A 20957-nucleotide genomic window follows, 5' to 3' on the forward strand; every position below is an offset into this window, starting at 1 on the left:
TCAGGGACAGCTCATTTAGCCTTTGCTTACAAATCATAATTTGAAATTATTAGGTTGGCCAACATCACCAAAATGAATGCACTGACATGGTCATTAAAAACAACAGCTGTTTAAGGAAGCTAGTCTATGTTCATACTTTTCAAATCTATTATACTTTTTCAAATACATGTATTTTATCATACACTGTATATGCTTTTAAAGTGTGTATTAATGTTTCAATTTCAATTCATATTTCCAAACAATCACTAAATTGGCAACACTGCATGTAACTAGTTCACAAAACTGGGGTTGGGGAAATTCCTTTTGCAGGCAGGGAAAGGCAGAGGAGCAGGAATAAGAGCACAAGGAGGGCGCACAAAGGTGGCATAGCCTTGTGCAGATGGCTAGGCAGAGAGGCAGGTGCAGGGGAGGGAAGGGTAGAGGAGAGACAGAGAGAGAGGCAAGGCAGGGATAGTGGGAGGGGACTGGCGAGAGGGCAGGGTAGGTACAGAGGGGCAGGGCTAGAGGGTAAGGAGAGGGGCAGGGCAGTCAGAGGAATGGAAAAGGGGGCTGGGCTGGGCAGCCTGGGGGAGGTGCACGGAACTGCTCCACGGAAACCCGGATTTAAGGAGTGGCACTTTTGAAAGTCTCTTCGCTGCGTCCCGTTCCGTCCGCCAAGCCCCGCAGTAGCTGCCCAGTGCCCCGGACCCTCCAGCAAGATGCCAGTGAAAGGGGGCACCAAGTGCATCAAGTACCTGCTCTTCGGCTTCAACTTCATTTTCTGGGTAAGAGCCCAGCGCGCCCCCACCCCTGGGGCAGGAACCCGGCCGGGTGCGGCTCGGGAGGGCAGGATGGTGCCGTGAACCCATGCTCCCCCCAGAGCGGGCAGTCAGTGCCCCCAGCGGTGGGTCCCCCTAGAGGAAGAGGAGAGTCGGTCTCTTCCCCGCCCGCGGGGGATTCCGGCTTTTCCCTGCCGGGGCCGGCTAGCCAAGCGGGGCCGGCGCTTCCCGGGTCGAGGGGCCGCTGCTCCCTGGGCAGGGCGCCGCAGCGGGCGGCGTCCGGGCTCGGCCCCGCGGCGAGCGTTCGGGTGGCAGCTCTGTGCAGGCTGCGCCCAGCCTCGCCCGGGGAAGCCTCCGCTCCCTGCGGCTGACGGGAGGGAGGGGCACGTGGGAAGACTCCCTCCCGCCGGGGCGCTCGGGCAAACCTGCTTCTCTCTCCCCCCGCCCCCCCCCCGGGACAGGCCGCCCTGGTTGGGAGCGTCGCACCTTGGCCGTGCCCCCGGGCGTGGGCGCCTCCTCCTTCGGGTGGCGGTGGAGAGGAGTCGCCTTCCAGAGCAGCTTCAGTTCGCGCTCTCAATTCCTCTCCCTTCCCGTTGGGGAGACCCCCTTTCTCCTGCGGCCCTCCCAGTCTCACAGGGTGCGAGCACGGTCAGCCCCCAGTTTGTTTTCATTTGTAAACGGAGCCGAACTGCAGAAACTTGCGGGGGAGGGGGGCATTAGATGTGCTCCAGTGGGAGAATGTATTGGGTCTTCAAGGGGTGTCTCGGGCTCCTGCTTTTCTCCTCCCCGACCCCACCCTTCCCTTGGTCGCCGCGGCGCCAATAATCCAGGGTGGGGCTGCTGGGTGGCAGCGCTCCCGGGGAGCAGCGAGTGGGGTAGCAGCCAGCCGCTGGCGGCCTGCCCACTTCAGTGTATAAACACACAACACTCAGGCGGCAGGCTCACCCAAGGCCTGCGGGACGTCAGCCCGTCCAGTTTTAACATACCGTACCTGCTAGTCAGCTCCATTTAGCCACTTTTTCCCAAGCCTGGATTTGAGAAAAGGCCAGGTAGTGATTTAGATAGACATTTGCTAACTTCGCATAATTGCATGAGTGGGGGAGGGAACCAGACTCCCAGAAAGGAATTGACCTTCTAGAACTTGAATTTTAAATGAATGCCAGCAAACTGGTAGAACCCTAATCGAGAAGGAGGTGGGTGGGGATATGGCTGGAAATGGCCCACCTTGATTATCACTACAAAAGGTTCCCCCCGCTGGTAATAGCTCACCTTACCTGATCACTCTGGTTACAGTGTGTGTGGTAACACCCATTGTTTCATGTTCTCTGTGTATATAAAATCTCCCCACTGTATTTTCCACTGAATGCATCCGATGAAGTGAGCTGTAGCTCACGAAAGCTTATGCTCAAATAAATTTGTTCGTCTCTAAGGTGCGACAAGTACTCCTTTTCTTTTTGCGAATACAGACTAACATGGCTGCTACTCTGAAACTTATCCCATGCAGTGGATTTTAAAATTCCTTGCTATAGTGCAGACTATTGATGATCCATTTACCTTGGGAGACTCGTTTTCCATAGGCTAGTAGATTTGATTACAAGCAGAAAGTGATTTGTAATGTTGAACCAAGGCTTTAACCTTTCTTAATTGTATACTTTTAAAGAGACATCTTCAGTATCTGCTGAAGAAAATCCTAATCTAAGTATTGCTTTAGTTTGAAAATGTATGCTGTGTAAAATACACAGCATGTGTATCTCTGCCATGAGAGAGTTCTGTATGCAGATCAAAGCTGTCTTCTTTTTTTTTTTTTTTTTTTTTTTTGGCTACAATTATACATTGAAAACTTGCCTCTCACCTAGTATGTTTTATCAGCCTTGTTGCATATGAATATTATTGGTTTCCAGACTTCTCATCCCATTGTATAGCCTCAGTTCATTTTTTAAAATTGAATTTCACTTCAATTTCTACCCATAGTTCTACAGAAATGTAATAGAAGCATACCAGGTAGCCTGCTTTTTAACATCGGGGAGGGGAACCAGTGGCGTATATAAGTTCCCATGGTAACAGACACACACAATTAAGACACATTTGTTTCCTTTGAGTTTAAACCAGAGGTGAGCAAACTACGGCCCGCGGACCACATCTGGATCGCAGGGCCCTCCTGCCTGGCCCTTGAGCTCCTGGCCCGGGAGGCGAGCCCCGACCCCTCCCCTGCTGTTCCCCCTCCCCGGCAGCCTCAGCTCACTGTGCCACCCATAGGTGCTAACTCCGTGGGTGCTCTGGGGCTGGAGCACCCCCGGGGAAAAGTCCCCGCCCCAGCTTGCCTCTGCTTTGCCTCCTCCCCTGAGCGTGCCACATTCCTGCTTTTCCCCCTAGCTCCCAGCGCTTGCTGCTGCGAAACAGCTGATGCCCAGTGGCAAGCGCTGGGAGGGAGGGGGAGGAGCGGGAAGGCAGTGCACTCGGGTAAGAGGCGGGGCTGGGGTGGGGATTTGGGGAAGGAGTCCAATAGGGGCAGGGAGGTGATGGAGTTGGGGCGGGGACTCTGGGGAAGGGGTTGGAATGGGGGTGGGGTGGGGTGGAGTCAGGGTGTGGCCAGGGTCGGGGGGTGGTCGAGCACCCACCGGCACCGGGAAAAGTTGACGCCTATGCTCTGGGCGGCAGCGCAGCTGCAGAGCAGCAGCCTGACCTGGTGCTCTGTGCTGTGCAGTGGGACGGGGTGTTGGATGGGGCAGGAGTCCCTGGGGGGCCGTCAGGGGGTGAGAAGCAGGGGGGAGTCGGATAGGGGGTGGGGGCCAGGCCATGCCTGGCTGTTTGAGGAGGTACAGCCTCCCCGAACTGGCCCTCCATACAAAAGTTTGCCCACCCCTGGTTTAAACTCATGCTGCTTGCTGGTGGAATTTTCACTTGAAGCTGGCAGCTTCTCTCTGGGACATACTTAACAGTGCATTCTCAGAGTGCCATGTGCCCAGGAAGTCCAAAGTTATTTTATTAGAGCAAGACAACAGAAATGAAAGCCAGGGAGCACTGCAAAGCGCTAGGGTAGACTGCAAAGCAATATCTCCGGAAACTATCATTTAGAAGCTGTGGCCTCTCAAAATTTTTATATCCGTTCCCTGTGGCTTCTATTTAAACAGTCAGAGAACATCTGTATTTTGGCTGTTTACACTGCTAAATACAAATCTTCTGTCTTGACCTCTAGAACAAACATGAGTACAACAAAGGGAAGGTAATAGACCCTGCTGTAGGTTCATTGTAAATGTCTGGGGAATAAGGTCAGATGTGACTCAAAGGGAATCAGATCTGGGTACAACTTTCTATATGTCTCTTTTCAAAAAGGAAAAGAAAAGATCCATTATTTTAAAAAATAATCAAGTTTCAGCCAACAACCCACACCTCTTTCCTTCCTCCCATCAAAAAGCTACGCTCAAAAATTCATGAAGTGTCTTTTTGATTCTTAATGACATGCAGACTAGCAGTAATAGTGAAACCTGGAAAAGAGAACTCTGTGAGTAAATGCAGTAATAGAAGGGAAAAGACAACTGCATGTGTTCAGTAAAATACACCTCACTAGTAATCTGTTTATGTAGATGGCCTTGAATACAATCTCTGATTTTGTCAGGCACAAACTACAAATTCTAGCCCTATAACTAGCCAAATCAAAACACTTGATCGTTGGGAACATCTAGATTTATAATCTCCTGCAGAGAGAGAGAGAGAGAGTTTGAAAGTATTTGGATTCAGAGTCTCTGCATATCTCAACTGTAAAATGTGATTCCACATCTGATATTCACTAAACATTAACTTGGGTTTGGAGGATGGGAAGCTGGGAACAAAATTTAATCTGGTAAACAAATTATGAATTCAAATTCTAGTATTTTACATAATGGTGTCTACCTGAAGTCTGGATTACCAGAATGCATAATTCTACATGAAGTTACTCTGTAAAACTACTCCTACGCTTCCACTAGCTCATAGTACAGCGGGCTGCTATGCTCTGTGATTTGCATGCAATTTAAGGCATGTGTTTAAATCTATAAATGGTAGAAAGCACTTCTCTCTGCATGTGCTGCCACAGCAGTTGAGATCAGTGAAGGTGCTCAATTTAACAGCTCCTTAGTTTAACCATGAGGACTGGCAGGGTATTTACAGTGAAATGCCCTTAGCTAGGGAGCTCTTCCCCATTCTGTGCTACAGCATAGCACCACTTTACTGACCCTTAGGATTAGCTTCTAGATCTACATTTTACCAGGCTTTGTAGAAGATAAAGAGTTAGGGTGGTGTCAGTGAATTGGGAATGGGGAAAGGAAAGAAAAGTATGTAGACTGTAAGCTCTTTAGCCTTGTCTTCACTAGGGGAAAAACCCGTATTCCTGTTACCTCATGTTAGCTAACATGAGGTAACTTCCCAGAGAAGACTAGGCCGTCTGTAGTTTTTAGATGTGTTAACTGGTAGCGGTAAACAGTAGGCTACTTCCACTTCCCTTCCCCTGTAGACAAGTTCAAAGAGTGTCCCCCCATGTAGTTAATGAGGAACAGTTAATCTGAAGCAACTCCACAAACCTTAACTAATAATCCTTAGCTCTTAAAAGAGGGTCCACTCATACAGGGCACAACTTGCACAGGGGGGGATGCGTGGGTGCATGCTGGGGAAAGTGAGTGATCATTCTCAGCCACTGTAAATAACTTTATCTAATGAGGAGTCTTGAGTTAAATGTCAGTCAATTTCATATGATCTACCTTAGAATTGGACTGAGGTACCCTTGCCTTAAAGCTGTTTTAAAGACTGTTTTTAAACACAGGTGTACAGGCGCAATGTGACCCAGGCAGAGGACTATGAATCCCTAGGAAATTTGCACATGAGAGATCAAGCTCATAAAGACTGTACTAGGATCAGTTTGGCTAGCTACTAAAATTGTAGTTAAGCAGATGCCTCTTAATTTCTTTCCCCCGCCTCCCCCCACAACGTCAAGGATGACTGTGCCACTTAATTAAGCTTATTCACCTAATTATAGGGTGTGGTTTCATTCTGGCACTTTCCCTCTTTGAATATTGAACTTTCAAGGTTTCCCCACCCAATCTGAAAGATATGAAGAGGATGGTGATTCAACCATGCTCTCCTTTTTTTCCCTCCAGGTGAGGGAATTTCCTGACAGGCTCACACCTCTTACTGCCATTATTTGGTGTTTACATTAGGCTTGTAAATTTGGTATTAAACTGTACCTTTAGTTAAACTGGTGCAACTCTGAATATAGATAATAAGGCCTTATAGATTCCTGTTCTTCAGCAGTGTAGTGAGATATGTGGCCTTAACCACACTTATGAGTGGCTCCTTAAAAATACTTAGCTTACATAGCCAAATGTTTGTCTTGAAATTCTGTATCTGGGCTTGGGTAATTCCACGTGTGCATAGTGACAGGCTACTTGGAATGGAGCTAGGGAGCAGCCTGTGGCCCAGGCACTGGTGTTGGAAGGACCTGGGAGCAGACCAGTTGGAGCCACCAATTCTCTTAAGTGTGATGAGGGAGCCACGGAGCACAGCAGCTGGAATTGGTGAGAGAGGAAAGAAGTTGGAGGAAAAGAAGTGAAGGGAGTGAGGGGGAGAGAGAATGCATAGTATGGGGAAGAGTTAAAAAGAGGGAACCGATGCTAAAAATAACTTGGGAGAGGGAGTACTATATTTGCAACAATCACCACCTTCTGATGTATGGCACTTCCAGAAATCAGAAAAGCTGACATGTTTTGACTAGGCTAAACTCCTCCATCGGGGTTTGAAGTCAGTTGGACTTGTGTTCCTAAACAACTTAAGTTGAGATTTTTCAGAAGCCCTTAGAGGCTCTTAAAATTTTTGTCCTGTATATAAAAAATGTTCACCGTAAGTTTAATGTACTGAATGTCCAAATAATTTCATTGTTAACACTGAAGTAATGTTGTTTGGAAGAAGCAAAGATTTTATGCCTCCAAGAGTTTTTAATGTTAGTTCCTGATGCTGATGCTAAGTTCACTTAGGCCTTGTCTACACTATCGTTTAAGTCAATGTAAGTTACGTCGCTCAGGGGTGTAAAAAAAACCACGCGCGCACACACCCACCGCGAGCAACATAACTTACATCAATTTATACCACATTAAGGTGGTGGGAGATGTTTTCTCATTGACATAGCTTCCGCCTCTTATTGAGGTGGATTAATTATGTCAATGGGAGAGCGCTTTCCCATTGACTGATCGCATCTTCACCAGGCCCACTAAACAGAATATGCTGCATCAATCTCGGTGGCACCGATTTAGCACCATAGTGAAGACAAGATATGAAACCTGTCTTAAGTTTAAGCACTTCCTGTGGAAGACAATGGAACTACTCATGTGAGTAAATTTACAGTCCTGTTTAAGTGTTTGCAGCATCAGGGCTTTAACTTTCAATATTTTTTGGTTTTTTTGCTTATAGCAGCCTTGCAATATTCAAAGACCATACCCTGCTAGTAAAAAGATGGTAGTAAAAAGTTCTTTAAAAAGAACATGTATATTCTAATTCATTATAAATTTTAATCTAAAGTTGCAATAGCACGTGCTAAAATTAGATTTAAGTCACTTTATTATTTTTTTTTTTTTTTTAAATTTAGGTCAGGTTGAGTCTTTGTAAAACTATCAACCCTGTTCTGAAGTACTATCTTGTATCTCTCACTCACCCTTGTTTACAGAGGCCATGATTTCAGTAAAACTGTGGTTAATGGTAAGATTGGACTTTGGAGGCTTCTTCCTTTCTTCAGGGTATGTCTGATCCACTTTGTGACAGAGCACTTAGTTCATCTGTTTGTTGTACCATAGTGCGGTGGGTTGGACTTGATGACTTTTCAAGGTCCCTACCAGTCCTGCATTTCTATGATTGTATGAAAAACAGCCAGCCTCTTTAAAATGTATTGACAAATTTAGAACAGACTTCCTTGAGCCAATGGTTCTCAACCAGGGGTCCAGGAGCCCCTAGGAAGCTGGGAGCAGGTTTCAGGGGGGTTGCTAAAATAGACTAGAGAGCAGGGCCGGCGTTAGACTCCCTGGGGCTCAGGGCAGAAAGCCGAATCCAAGCTGCGTGGGGCTAACGCCAAAGTCCATGGGGGGGTTGGATAGAGGGCAGGGGAGTGGGGGGTGGGGGGAGTGGTCGGGGTGTGTGTGGATAGGGGTTGGGGCAGTCAGAGGGTGGGGAACTGGGGGCTTGGATGGGGCAGGGGTCCCGGGGAGCAAGTCAGGAATGGGGGGGGGGGGTTTGAATGGGGTAGTCAGGGAGCAGAGGGTGGTGGATGGGGCGTCAGGGGGTGAGAAGTGGGGTGGTCGGATACGAGGCGGGGGCCAGGCCACATCTGGCTGTTTGGGGAGACACAGCCTCCCCTAACCAGCCCTCCATACAATTTTGGAAACCTGATGTGGCCCTCTGGCCAAAAAGTTTGCCTGCCCCTGCCCTAACGCCAGCCCTGGCTTTTAATCTACTGGATATGCAGAAAAACACCTGTTGTGTCACCGGCGGGCCATGGAGGTTTTTATAGCACGTTGGTGGGGCCTCAGAAAGGAAAAGGCTGAGAACCCCTGCCTTAAGCCACTCAAATAAGTGGAGGAAAATTTATTTCTCACAGAGCAGAGGCATTTAGCAAAAAACAAACCAGCCCAAGCATTTTTGTAAAATATTTTCTCTCTGCCTTGTGTAATGGTCAAGGCTGTTGACTTAGTCACGGGCTGTAGAGCCTGAATCAAAATACTACTTGTGTTCAATTGAACGGATACGTTAACTTCCAGTGTACGTACTTGAATTCCATGTAAAATGTTGTGGAAAATCAGGAACACAATTGCAGTATATTGCCCTGAGAAATCTGAAGTGAAATTATCTATATTTAGATTTCTAGCAGTTTTAATTCTAATTTGCAATTTTAAATAAATGTAAAATCAGTAGACTGACTTCTGAATAGTAACTTGTGTAAAATGGCCACTAGTCTTGGCTTTGGTTCAAGAATTCCCGGTAATGTCACACCATTTTATTGCAGTAAATGCTGTTGCAGTACAGTAGGCATTGCATTAACTTTGCAAATAACACTCTTGAAACTAGACCTTGCTTAATGAGAAAGAAAACATCTTTTTTTTCCAACCCATAAACTTTCAAAGCAAAGTAGGGTTAAACATGTTCGTAATAAACAGTTGCTCACTCTTTTATAATTGCCAGATATGCATTATGCATCTCAGAAGCTTGGAAAGTCATACTGCTGTGGATAGTGATGCCATTATTAAGGCTCAGTCTCAGTCCATTCAAAACCCTTATCTGATTTTTCTTATCCGTGATTTTCTTTTCTTGTCTACAGTGAGCCAGCAGTTTTAGTATGTTCAAAACCAGACATGTTCCTAAATTGCTCATAATAATCTCAAAACTTCTTTCTACATGCTTTGCAGTATCATGTCTGGTCTTGGCTCAAGGCAGTATATAGGCATGCATATGTGGGAGTAGAGGCTGTTTTGGTTTCTGTACCAGTGGAAAGTTTGAGGTAAATGTTTTGGTAGTTTTCTTGTTTTGAAGGTGGGGAGGAGGGACCATACTGACTTACTCTACACTCACATTCTTAAGGTGGGGAGGGGAGGGCATGCTTTTGGATAGCCTTAAATGAGGAATGGTCATTTAGTGATGCCTGGAAAAAACAGACAGGTAGTAGCCAAAAATGATTATTGATACTCTTCCCCTCCCCTCCATCTTTCTCCTCCTAATTCTGCTACGTGCAGCACTATGATGCTCACAGCTGTGGAAATACTCTGGTTTTTACTGACTGCAATGCACTGCCACAGTCTCACTTCCTTTGCCTCCAGATTAATTTCCCAAATTTGATTTTAATCAAATATATATCACTAAATGGCATTCATTTCAAATTTTGGCAGCTCTAGGGCTTTGCACTCCAAAGTGCAGTGAGCTTTTAATAAGCTTTGAAAAGGGAGCCTAGGCGCATAGAGAATGACCACTTTCTAATGCCATCTGAATGACAGTGGAAGGGTCCCTCTCTCCCCTGATCCATTCCTCCCAAACCCACTTATCCAGAGACATACACACCTTTCATAGGCATTGGAAAGTACCCAGGAGTTCTCATGGACCTTCTGTTGGGCACTATACTCTGCCATTCATTGTAAATCACAAGGGTTCTGGCACACATCAGCCTAGTCTGCTCTCTCCTTCCCTTGTTGATTTGCCTAATTTAAGGTTTTAGTCCTTTATCTTCAAAAGCCCTGCACATGATTAATCCCAGCAAGTTTATTATTTGTATTACAGTAGCTCCAACAGAGGGTGGGGCCATGTTATGTTAATACCTCTACATACACATAGTAAGGGACAGTCCCCGCTCTGAAGAGCTTGCAGTCTAAATAGATGCCACAGACAAAGGATGGGAGAGGAAACTGAGGCACAGAAAGGTTAAAGTGAGATGGTCCTTCATTTCAAGTCCATGACCCACGCAACAGCTATGTCCCTCTGGAACAGGGGTAATCAATAATTTTTTGTCACGGTCCAAATTTCTTGGTCAAGGTCCAGACTCCAGAGAAAATAATACAAAAATAATAACAATAATGATACGTAAATAAAAACATTTTGCGGTCTGTTCAAAAGCATCTGGCAGTTTGGATTTGGCCCTTGGGCCGCCTGTTGACTACCCTTGCTCTGGAACAATGGAGCTTTCAACCCCTAGATGGAGATTTGCGCACACAAGGCTTGGTCTACACTTAAAGTAATACTGGTATGCTACGTCAGTGAAGGATGTGCAATAACTGCACCTGTGACTGACCTAGCTATGCCAACAAATCCCCCAGTTTAAAGACCGCTGTGTTGGTGGAAGAGGGCCTCTGTCAACACAGCTAACATCATTCAGGGAGGTGGTGTTCCTACCTTGACAGACAACCCCCATCTGTTTGTGTAGGCTCTGTAGGGACGATAACTGTGCTGACATAGTTATGCTGGGGTAGGCTCTGTAGCGTAAACATAGTCTCAGACAGATTTTTCAGAAGCTGTTCCACAACTGTGGAACTCTGTCATTTTGAAGAGATTGGAAGAACTAACTTATTTTGTCACCTGCAAATTGAAAAGTAAAATCCACTTCTGGGCCCTTGTCTTCACAGGGTACAATAACTTATAACACACTCTTGCTGATGATGGGGTGGAACAAAAGGTAGAGATTTACTCTTAGATTTCTTTCTTTTTTCTTCGATAAGGTACTCAGATGCAATGTTGAGTGGAGCGCTCCCTTATCCCTCTCATAAAATGTAACCTAGCCACTTTGTCAGCATATGTCAAGTTTTTAAACAGGAGTTACGATTTGTAAAACTTTTAAATTAATTACACAGGTTTCTTCAGAGTTGGTAAGTTCTTTGAACCATAGCTCTAATAGATCTTATGCAGGCGGTGCCTATGGAGTGACAAGCTCCATAGTCTGCATGTGATTGAGGTAGTGGAGAGGTCGGTAATGGTCATCGTGGAGCTTGGTTCTGTAGCAGCAAATACAGAAGGCCCACAAGTAAATTCTGTATACCTTGCAAGCTCTAAGGAAGAAACTGCACTGAACTAACCCATCTAAACATCATCTGCCAACCTTGAGACCTTACTTTTAGGATATCTTTGAGCTTCTGGAACCGGAGTTGCCTCTGTCCAAAAGCTCACAGGCTCCACTGTATGTGTCTGTGTTTCTTGTACCTATCTGACCCTCATAGCCTGTGCCTGTGAAGGTCATGCCCTTCTCAAGACCAGGAGATCTCTTCTGAACTTAAATCCTTCATTGGAGATCCAAGAGGCTCAAACTACTTCAGTGATTAACTCCAAAACTAATTGCCTGACCTCCTAACATAGTATACTTGTTTTTGCACAAGATAAATGAATAAAACTTGGAATAAGTAATTTTTTTATACCCTGATATCTCCTTGTTCAATTAACATAACACTTTCCTTAAAAACATAAAAGGCCTCATTAGCAAAGTTTCAAATACAAAGTGTTTTCAAGGAGAGGTGAAAATAGTTTGTATACCATCTCAGCTTTATAACTTTCATCTAACATCCAGCTCAGTCATAGAGCTATTCTTTCCCCCGCACCCCCCTTCCCCCTATCTTCCTCAAGATTGGTTATCCAGAATAATCTGTTCTGTCAAAACCCAGTTATCTAGTAACTCCACTCTGGAACATTATAGGTGTACATGGGTTTTCTACAGAAAAAATAACGCAGGTCTGGGACTCTGGTCCAAATAAGTTGAAAATCCAGAATGGCTATGCACAGTAAAGGAGCAAAAAAGCAGTGTCAAACTGGATTAGAGTAAAAACAGTAAATACCATGATAACCTTTCTGTGGACTATAGCGTGTGTGTGTAATATATAATATAAATTTAAACAAAACAAAGAGTTCGTGGGAGCGGGGCCTTACAGGAATAATAAAGCGGTACTCAGCATTGGAAAGCTAACAGAACTGAGGTGAGCTCAGAGGAGGAATTTCCAAGACTGAGGTTACACGGGGACACTGATGCAGGAAGGAAGTGGAGACTAGGAGAGTGTCAAGGTGCATGCAACTGGGAGAAGAAAGGGCATGTTGTGGGCCACAGTAGGAGACAAGAATACATATACAGGAGCACAGCCTGGAAAGCAACAAAGTGGGGTTTACATTTGATACAGAAAATGACTGGAAGCCAGGGCAGGGATTAAGAAGAGGGGGTGATGTAGTAAGAGTAACATGCAAGGAAAACAATTTAGCTGTAGTAAAATGGATTGAGGAGTAATGCAAGTTCTGGAGGACAAAGCTGCTGTTGTAAGAAGTGAAAGATGACTAGGGATGGATTTTGGAGGAAGCAATTGGATGCTTAGCAGCCTTAATACAAATGACAAAGAAGAGAACTCTAAAAAGTCAAGTTCCTGCCATTACTAGTGCCCTCTTTAGGGATTCGAATTCTTTTTCAGCCATCAAGTTGGATATCAGTTTAACTCCTGTTTTTGTTTAGGCTTGACACAGTGTCTATGACAGGCCTGTTCCCATAACAGGATCTGTCCAAGTTTTGCAGGTACAGTGGATTTCAACTTAAGTTAATTGAAGAATTAAATATATTTTATGTTTAAAAAGTTAACTTTGGGTTTCTATACCGTCTCTAGATTTAACCTGTCAATTTTGGGAGGGTTAACAGTTGCATTGTTCTTGCCTTTAAAAAAAGAAAATTCTTCTTTTCTCTCTCCTGTTGCTATACACACAAACCCAAACAAACAAAGGGGAAGTGACTGACTTTATACAGAGGAAACAGTGGAACTGATTGACAATGTGTTTTATGTGCACCAAGTAACAAACAATAAGCATATAATTTAAGTTTAGGCTTAGTAACCTTGTGTTACAAATTCAGAATAGGAAATTGTGGTCAGAAAATGCTACAAACAAAAGATCTGTCTCCTTCATTTCTTAAGATACATCTCTTCAACTTTTTGACCCCAACAAAATACCTCCCTGAATCTGTTTTTTATTTTTTGTTCTACAACATCTGTGGAGGGGGAGATCAACAGAATCATCAAGTATGTTCTAACTGTATAATTTTTCTTACTGGTGATCCATTTTACTTATAAATTGAGCCTCTTTTAATAAGCTTAGAGCTCTGTAATGCCATTTTTATGGTTGCTTTGAGTAGAACTGTGCTCCAAAATAGAAAACATGCCATTTCATAAAATAGCTTGTATTATCACTGGTTTTCCTTCCAGTTGGAGTCTTACAGTGTTGTGGTAGCCAGACAAAAGTCATAAAAGCATCTTTTTGATTTGAGAAGAATGTGGTTCAAAAAACCAAACTCCCTTCTGTTTTTAAAAACTGGCCTTGGATTTGGTATAGGTCCGCTCTTTATAGCCTAAAACCAACAGTGTACAGCTTCCCTTTCCCAGGCAGAAAGCTAAAAATAGAGCTGAGCAGAAAAGTCTGTCTCCAATTTGAAAGATGAGGCCCAAATTTTTCATCTTGGATTGGAATTAGAAAAATCCCCAAATTTGGGGTGGTGGTGGGTAGATTGGATGATCCTGGTAAGGTTGCCAGGCATCGGGTCGAAAAGGGACCCTGGTGGCTCCAATCAGCACAGCTGACCAGGCTGCTAAAAGTCTGGTTGGCCTCAGTGGTCGGCTCCATGCACCTCCCTGGAAGTAGCATGCAAGTCTCTCCGGCTCCTAGGTGGAGGTGCGACCAGGGTGGCTCCAGCTCCCCAGCTCCCATGGGAGCTGCGCAACCAATGGGGACTGTGGGAGCAGTGCCTGCAGACAGGAGCAGCACGCAGAGCCCCCTGGCCACTCTGTGCGTAGGAGCCAGAGCGGCGTGTCACCAATTCCCAGGAGCCGCCTGAGGTAAGTGCTGCTGGGAGCCCTGCCCCACCCTGGAGCCCCCTTCTGCATCCTGAACTCCTCAGCCCCACCGCAGAGTCCAAACCGCCAGCTGGAGCCCTCATCCCCCTTCCACACCCCAACCCCCTTCTCCACCCTGGAGCACACTCCCAACCCCTCATCCCCTGCCCCAGCCCAGTGAAAATGAGTGAGGGTGGGGGAGAGCAAGGGGGGAGGGGGGGATGGAGTGGACAGGGATGAAGTCTGGGGGCAGAGCAAGGGTGTTTGGTTTTCTGCAATCAGAAAGTTGGCAACCCCATGGTAAGGGCTCGTCTCTATTAACTTGGGAGGCTGCCGCAAGTTGAATCGGATATGCTTTCAGTCATTTTATTCACAAAAGGCTTGAGGCTGCTTGAAAACCAAACAATAGCAATATTTAGCCTTAGGAAGCAAAGAGGGTAAGTGTCACTGCACTGAGGAGCTGGAGTGTTGTGGGTAAACAACCTTAATCTGATCAGACATTATATTAAGGGTACATTAACAAAGAACCATTTGTTACAACATCAATTGCTTATTAATTTGTTACAGTCCAACTGGTCTATAAGTCATTCACAATCATGTTTTGTAACTACAATACACCATCCACTGACCAGTTTATAACTATCTAAAATACACATTACTCGGGTCTGTAACAGGCTTGCAACCGCTAACACGTAAGCCATTTGAAAATGGAACCTTAATGAGAGCCCTGCATATGCAGAGATGAGGGAGTAGTGCTGAATGCTTGTTGACAGATGAGTCACTCCTTGAAAACCCCACACTGCTTCTTTGGCCATTCCGGATATGGTGGGGAAAAGGGTGAGAAGAGAATTTCCTGACCCTCTAAGAGATGAAGGCTCTTGCTGAAAGTCCCTTCATTATGACTCTTGCTGCCTGTGCGTGCTGGGGTATCTCAGAATAGCATTATCTACTGGACGCTCTTTTCTTTATAACTCTATGAACTTTCTGAACTTCAGCCTAGTCCAATCTTATTTACACTTCAAAAATTTCCACTGCTTTTATTATACCTATTCTAGATAAAGCGGCAAACTCTCTCCCCTCCCCATCCCATGTGGATGCAGTTATACCAGTACAGTTTATTGCCAATCATCAGCAAAGCAGAATACCCTAGTGTGTTATAAAGCACCTTATACTGTTGAACTTTATAACACACTAGGGTTTTTACTGGCATAATTATATATATGAAAAAATCACACCCCGCATTAACACAGTGACACCAGTAAAACTCTTTAGGTGTAGACCAGGCCATACTCTTATTCAGTTGAGGTACAACCTGAAGAATATTGTCTGTCTGGTTACACTTTGGTTTTGAAGTGTCAAGACTTTTTAATGTATCTTTGATTGGGTTGGAAGTCTCTGAATGTGACTGGTTCCTAGAGAACAAACTAATGTATAATGGTGCACTCCAGCTAAACCTTTAGGCTCCTCTTTGATAGGTTGGTCATCAGATGCTTGCTTTTAAAGGTAGTGCTGGTCTTTCAGGTATGTGTGGTTTTCTCTGATCAGGTAAATCCAGTCTTTGGCTGTTCAGAGGCTGGGTCATTCTCTCTGGCCACCCCGCCCAACTCCTAAGGTATTTTTAAAGCCTCTTTAAGGACAATCTCCACTGAGGTGAGATGAGGCTATTTAAATTGCAACTCCTCTCTAAGCTATTAAAAATAAAAGCCCAAATTCTCCCCTGCTAGTGACTTTTTTTTTTCTCCCTCTCATCCCATGTAGGGTTCCTTCAAGGAACTCCACACACTTCCATCATTTTGGGGGGAGAGACTGCAGGAGGGGAAATATGTATATGGGCAACAACAGTTCACCTCTTTCACCCCACCCCCACCCCAAGAAATGTCTGTACTATAATATACAGGAAGAAGAGGGGTCTTTTGCTCCCTCTCTTTGTGCATGTGTCCAGTGCAGGGTTTCACTGGGGTCCAGGGGAAAAGGATATGATGAGAGAGAGAGAGGGAAACATGCGCACCCATGGAGATGAGTGGCGGCAGGTTGTCTGCACTATCTGCAGAGGGGACAATAATTTGAGCCTTTGTAACAATTTCCAGACTCGTTTGGGTGCAGAAGCCTGTGAATGCCAGTCTGTTCTCTCTTAGCTAGCTTAACTGTTCCCTGGGATTTCCTAAGCCTTAGGCTTAACCGTTACTAGTTCTAGTCATCTGTTACAAACTTCTCTTTGCCACAGAAAACGTTAAGGCAAAATCTAAGGGCTTGGCTACACAAACATTTAGTTTGTGGAGAGCTGGGGTGTAAATCTACTCCACACTAATCTCCTGTGTAGTTGGTGTCCTTGTGCACCCTGCTGCTGCTAAAAGTTTCCTAGTGTGCATTGATCTATTCCCATTTCAAAGCAGCATAGGTGAAAACACACTAGGGGACTTTTCAGTGCATGGCAACAGGATCCACACACAGACATTTGTGTGGCAGGCAAGTGTGGGTTAGGTTTACACCTCAGCTTGCCGCAAACTGTAACTCTAATCTCTAACCCCTTGTTTTGGAAGCAGGGCAACTGTTCCAGAGGTTAGTCTGTGAATATTAAATGTCCTTTGCCACATGTATGCACGTGCACAGCCAGGCTGGCAGGATCCTTAGGTACACAGACTTGGTTCTTGGTTTGCAGATCACCTTTTTGGGTCCAATTTTGAATGCAGAAGTTCAGATTAGGATACAGCATGGTTTCTGTCACTGCCTTCTGTATTTTCTACCCCTCTTACAATGTGCCCATGTATCTCCTTTGCTTAGCTCCTACTTTATGCTGGGCAGACTTGGACTGATGACCTCATCAGTCCATATGAAGAGTTTTTTTTATTTTTACCACTGTGCCAGAAACATAGAACATCCCATGACCTAAATCTGGCTAGTCCCATAATTCACTGAAATTACTAGTGGGTATTCATGTAGAAAGAAATAAAACTGCCTGCAAAGCATTGTCTTCAGCATATTACAACGTTGTCTTGAGTGTGCAAACATCAGTATGCTTCAGTATTCAACCTGATTACAATAGGTCCTCTGTAAAGCAGTGTGGGGTTCAGGGATAAGTGGAAATATATAACCCAACAAGTTGACACAGTCCAAAATGTAACATGTCTTCAGTATGGAACAAGAATGACATTCAGCATGATCTGTAAATTATGGTGCAATGAAACTTGTGAAATACTCTGCTGGATATGTACAAAGCTGGAGACTAATACAGGACCAAGTTGGAACATAAATATGCCAAAATGAAAATAACATCTTAGTTCTGGAAATTAAATGACAAGGCAATGTCCTTCTCCTTCATAATAATAATATTAGTCTAAAAATAATATGTAAAATTATCATCCTCATCTACATTTGTAACAGCATAATATTATTCTTATTTATTTCTTTAACAACATTTCTCTTTACTCATACAGCTTTTAGGAACTGCAGTCCTTGCAATTGGACTATGGCTTCGGTTTGATACGCAGACAAAAAGTATCTTTGATATGGAATCCAACAACTCAAACTTCTATACTGGTAAGCGGTGAAGTAAAGTATTTGAGTACCATAAATTCCCTTTGTACAAAGAACTTTCTGATAATGAGCTCGGTCTTCTTTAACCTTCACAACAACTTGCCAAAGTGCAATACTCAATTGTTGTCTGAGATTTTAAGATGTTCAGGTAAATATGGTGAGTCTGGAATAAGCACACCTCTCTTTCAGGGTACTTGGTACTATGTGGGTGCCTACACGCGCACACTGGTTTAGCATGCAATGGAGATCTAAGATATCCCATAGAAGAAGAGCACTAATAGACCAGTTTTGCCTCTTTGGCTGGCATTAGAGATGTGTGTGTCTGTGCTTACACTATGCTTACCAGTCCTAGAGACCTCTCTAGAACTGATGAGATAGAGCATGTGTTTCCCTGTGTGGAGGACTGGCTGATGAAGGACAGTCCCTTGGAAGGGATCCAAGAACTGGCCTATATCTCCAGCAGGGTGTGAGTCACTAGAGCTTCATTCTAAACTGAGTTGCTATTTGTGCAGTGACTCGAAAAAATTACAGTGCAATAAAAGTTATTACTAAGCTCCCAAAGTCTGAACTTAGAGGCAACAAGAGTATGTATGAATCTTGGTAGACCAGGCTCACGTCAAAGCTTTCAAACCCCAGAACATTGTGATTTGGCACAGAAGATGATCCAGAACCAGAAAGTCTCAGCAAGGATCATGGTTGTGCACATTGGGCCTCATTGATGCAGTAATATGTTTGGTAGCCTTGGCACATATTCAAATGAGGCAGCCTCCATAGAACCTGCGGGACTTGTTCATAAGCTCACAGATTCATTGCATCCAAGAGTTTGCATCCTATCCTTTACACGCTGGTGTGAAGGGAGCTGAAGTACCATCTTGCATCTACCAGTAGGAAGAGTCCCAAATTCCTCTATTCAAAATTGTATTCCCTGTGGATTCACAAAGGGGATAGGGGGCTAGAACTAGAGCTAGTTAGAGTATTCAATCTGCTGAAAGCTCCTTCTGAACCACTCTTTGTGACATTTTATCCCTCAGGTATAAGGTTAACCTTTTTGGATCGCTTGGTAAACTGGGGACAAACAATATAGGTTTTAATACCACTAAATGTAAATATGTACTTCTAGGAACAAAGGATGTAGGCCAAAATTACATGAATGGAGACTCCGCCCTGGGAAGCAGTGATTCTGAAAAAGATTTGAGAGTCATGGTGGATAATCAGCTGAACATGAGTTTCCAATGAAACGCTGTGGCCAAGAGAGTTACTGCAATTCTGGGATGCATAAACAGACGAATCTTGAGTAGGAGTAGTGAGATTCTTTTACCACTGGATTTGGCACTGGTCTGGCTTCTGCTGGAATACTGTGGCCAGTTCTGGTGCCCACAATTCAAGAAGGATGTTGATAAATTTAGAGAGGGTTCAGAGAAGAGTCAAAAGAATGATTAAAGGATTGGAAAATTTGGCTTATAGTTAAGATTTTGTCAAGGTTATTTTTAGTTTAAAGTCACAGACAGGACGCGGGCAATAAACAAAAATTCAAGGAAGCCTGTGACCTGCCTGTGACTTTAACTAAAAATAATCGGGGGGAGGGAGCTGATGGGGGATAACTGAAGCCCGAGGGTGGAGGAGGAGGCCACCACCCACCATCCCGTGGGGTCTCGGAGCTCCAGGGCCCCCCTGTAGGGGTGAGGCACAAAATGTCACAGAGGTCTCTGGAAGTCATGGAATCTGTGACCTCCATGACCTAATCTTATCCTTATAGCAGGGGTTCTCAAACTTCATTGCACTACAACTCCCTTCTGACAACAAAAATTACTTCATGACCCCAGGAGCGCGGACCGAAACCTGAGCCTGTCTGAGCCCTATGGCCCCGGGGATGGAAGGAGGGGGCAAAGCCCGAACCTCACCACTCTGGACAGGGAGGCCAAAGCTCAAGGGCTTCAGCCCCAGGAAGTCTAAGCCAACTCTGGTGATTCCTTTCAGGTCCCAACCCAAGTTTGAGAACCACTGCCTTATAGTGATAGAATCAAAGAACTCAATCTCTTTAGTTTATTAACATAAGAACGGCCATACTCTGTCAGACCGAAGTCCATCTAGCCCAGTATCCTGTCTTCCGACAGTGGCCAAAGCTAGATGCTTCAAAGGGAATGAACAGAAACAGGTAATCATCAAGCAATCTATCCCCTGTTGCCCATTCCCAGCTTCAGGCATACAGATTCCAGGGACTCCATCCCGGCCCATCCTGGCTAATAGCAATCAATGGACCTATCCTCCATGAATTTATCTAGTTCTTTTTGAACCCTGGTATAGTCTTGAACTTCACAACATCCTCTGGCAAAGAGTTCCACAGGTTGACTGTCCATTGTGTGAAGAAATACTTCCTTTTGTTTGTTTGAAACCTGCTGCCTATTAATTTCATTTAGTGACCCCTAATTCTTTATCCCCCCCTTAGTCGTCTCTTTTCCAAGCTGAAATGTCCCAGTCTTAGTAATCTCTCCTCACAGGGAAGCTGTTCCATATCCCTAATCATTTTTGTTGCTCAAAGAGAAGGTTAGCGGATGACTTGATTACAGTCTATATGTATCTACATAAGGGACAAATATTTAATAATGAGCTCTTCAGTGTAGCAAAGACAGATATAACACGATCCAAGGCTGGAAGTACAACCTAGACAAATTCAGACTAGAAATAAGGTGTAAATTTTTGACACTGACGATAATCAACCCTTAGAATAACTTAACAACGGTCATAATGAATTCTCCATCACTGCCCATTTTGAAATCAAGATTAGGTGGTGGTGTAGGTTCTTTCTGTTTTTCCTTTTTTTAAAAAAAAAAAAAAGTCTCGGAATTATTTTGAGGAAGTTCTATGGTCTGTGTTACACAGGAGGTCAGACTAGATGATCAGTGGTCCCTTCTGGCCTATGAATCTACTGGTGGAAGTGACTCCAGTTGCCCTCGTGACTGGTATTGCATTCTCTGTTCAAGGATATGCTAGTGCTATGGTTGCTTCCTGAATTCCTCTCAAAGATGGTGTTAGATTTCCACCTTTAATCCTTCTTTCAATATTTTCCCCGCTATAGAAATCTGTCTCGGCAAGGCCCTGCTGCGCAAGTCATGTAAACAGGCTCTCTGAGGGCTTAAGCTGCTTCAGATAAAATACTAAAGTCCACTTGGGCTTGTGTGCATCAACTTTTTAGAATTAGTTCTGCTTTCTTCATGAGCACCATACCTAAACAGCTGTCTGCTACTTGTTTCATTGTGTCCATGAGGAAAATCTGCTATTTCAATGTCTGTAGAGCCAGTTGAAGACTTTCTGATGGAAAAACACTCCA

General features: G+C 44.6%; 1 protein-coding gene across 1 annotated transcript in view; it reads left to right on the top strand.

Annotated features, from left to right (window-relative positions):
• Positions 1 to 362: 362 nt before the first annotated feature.
• CD9 (CD9 molecule) overlaps positions 363 to 20957 on the top strand; it is a 32807-nt gene continuing 12212 nt past the window's right edge. The window contains exons 1-2 of the mRNA XM_037913686.2: positions 363 to 764; positions 17530 to 17632. Coding sequence (XP_037769614.1) covers positions 699 to 764; positions 17530 to 17632 — 169 coding nt within the window. The 5' untranslated portion in view covers positions 363 to 698. The remainder of the gene's footprint in view (positions 765 to 17529; positions 17633 to 20957) is intronic.

The sequence above is a fragment of the Chelonia mydas genome, chromosome 1, assembly GCF_015237465.2.
Source record: "Chelonia mydas isolate rCheMyd1 chromosome 1, rCheMyd1.pri.v2, whole genome shotgun sequence".
NCBI lineage: Eukaryota > Metazoa > Chordata > Testudines > Cheloniidae > Chelonia > Chelonia mydas.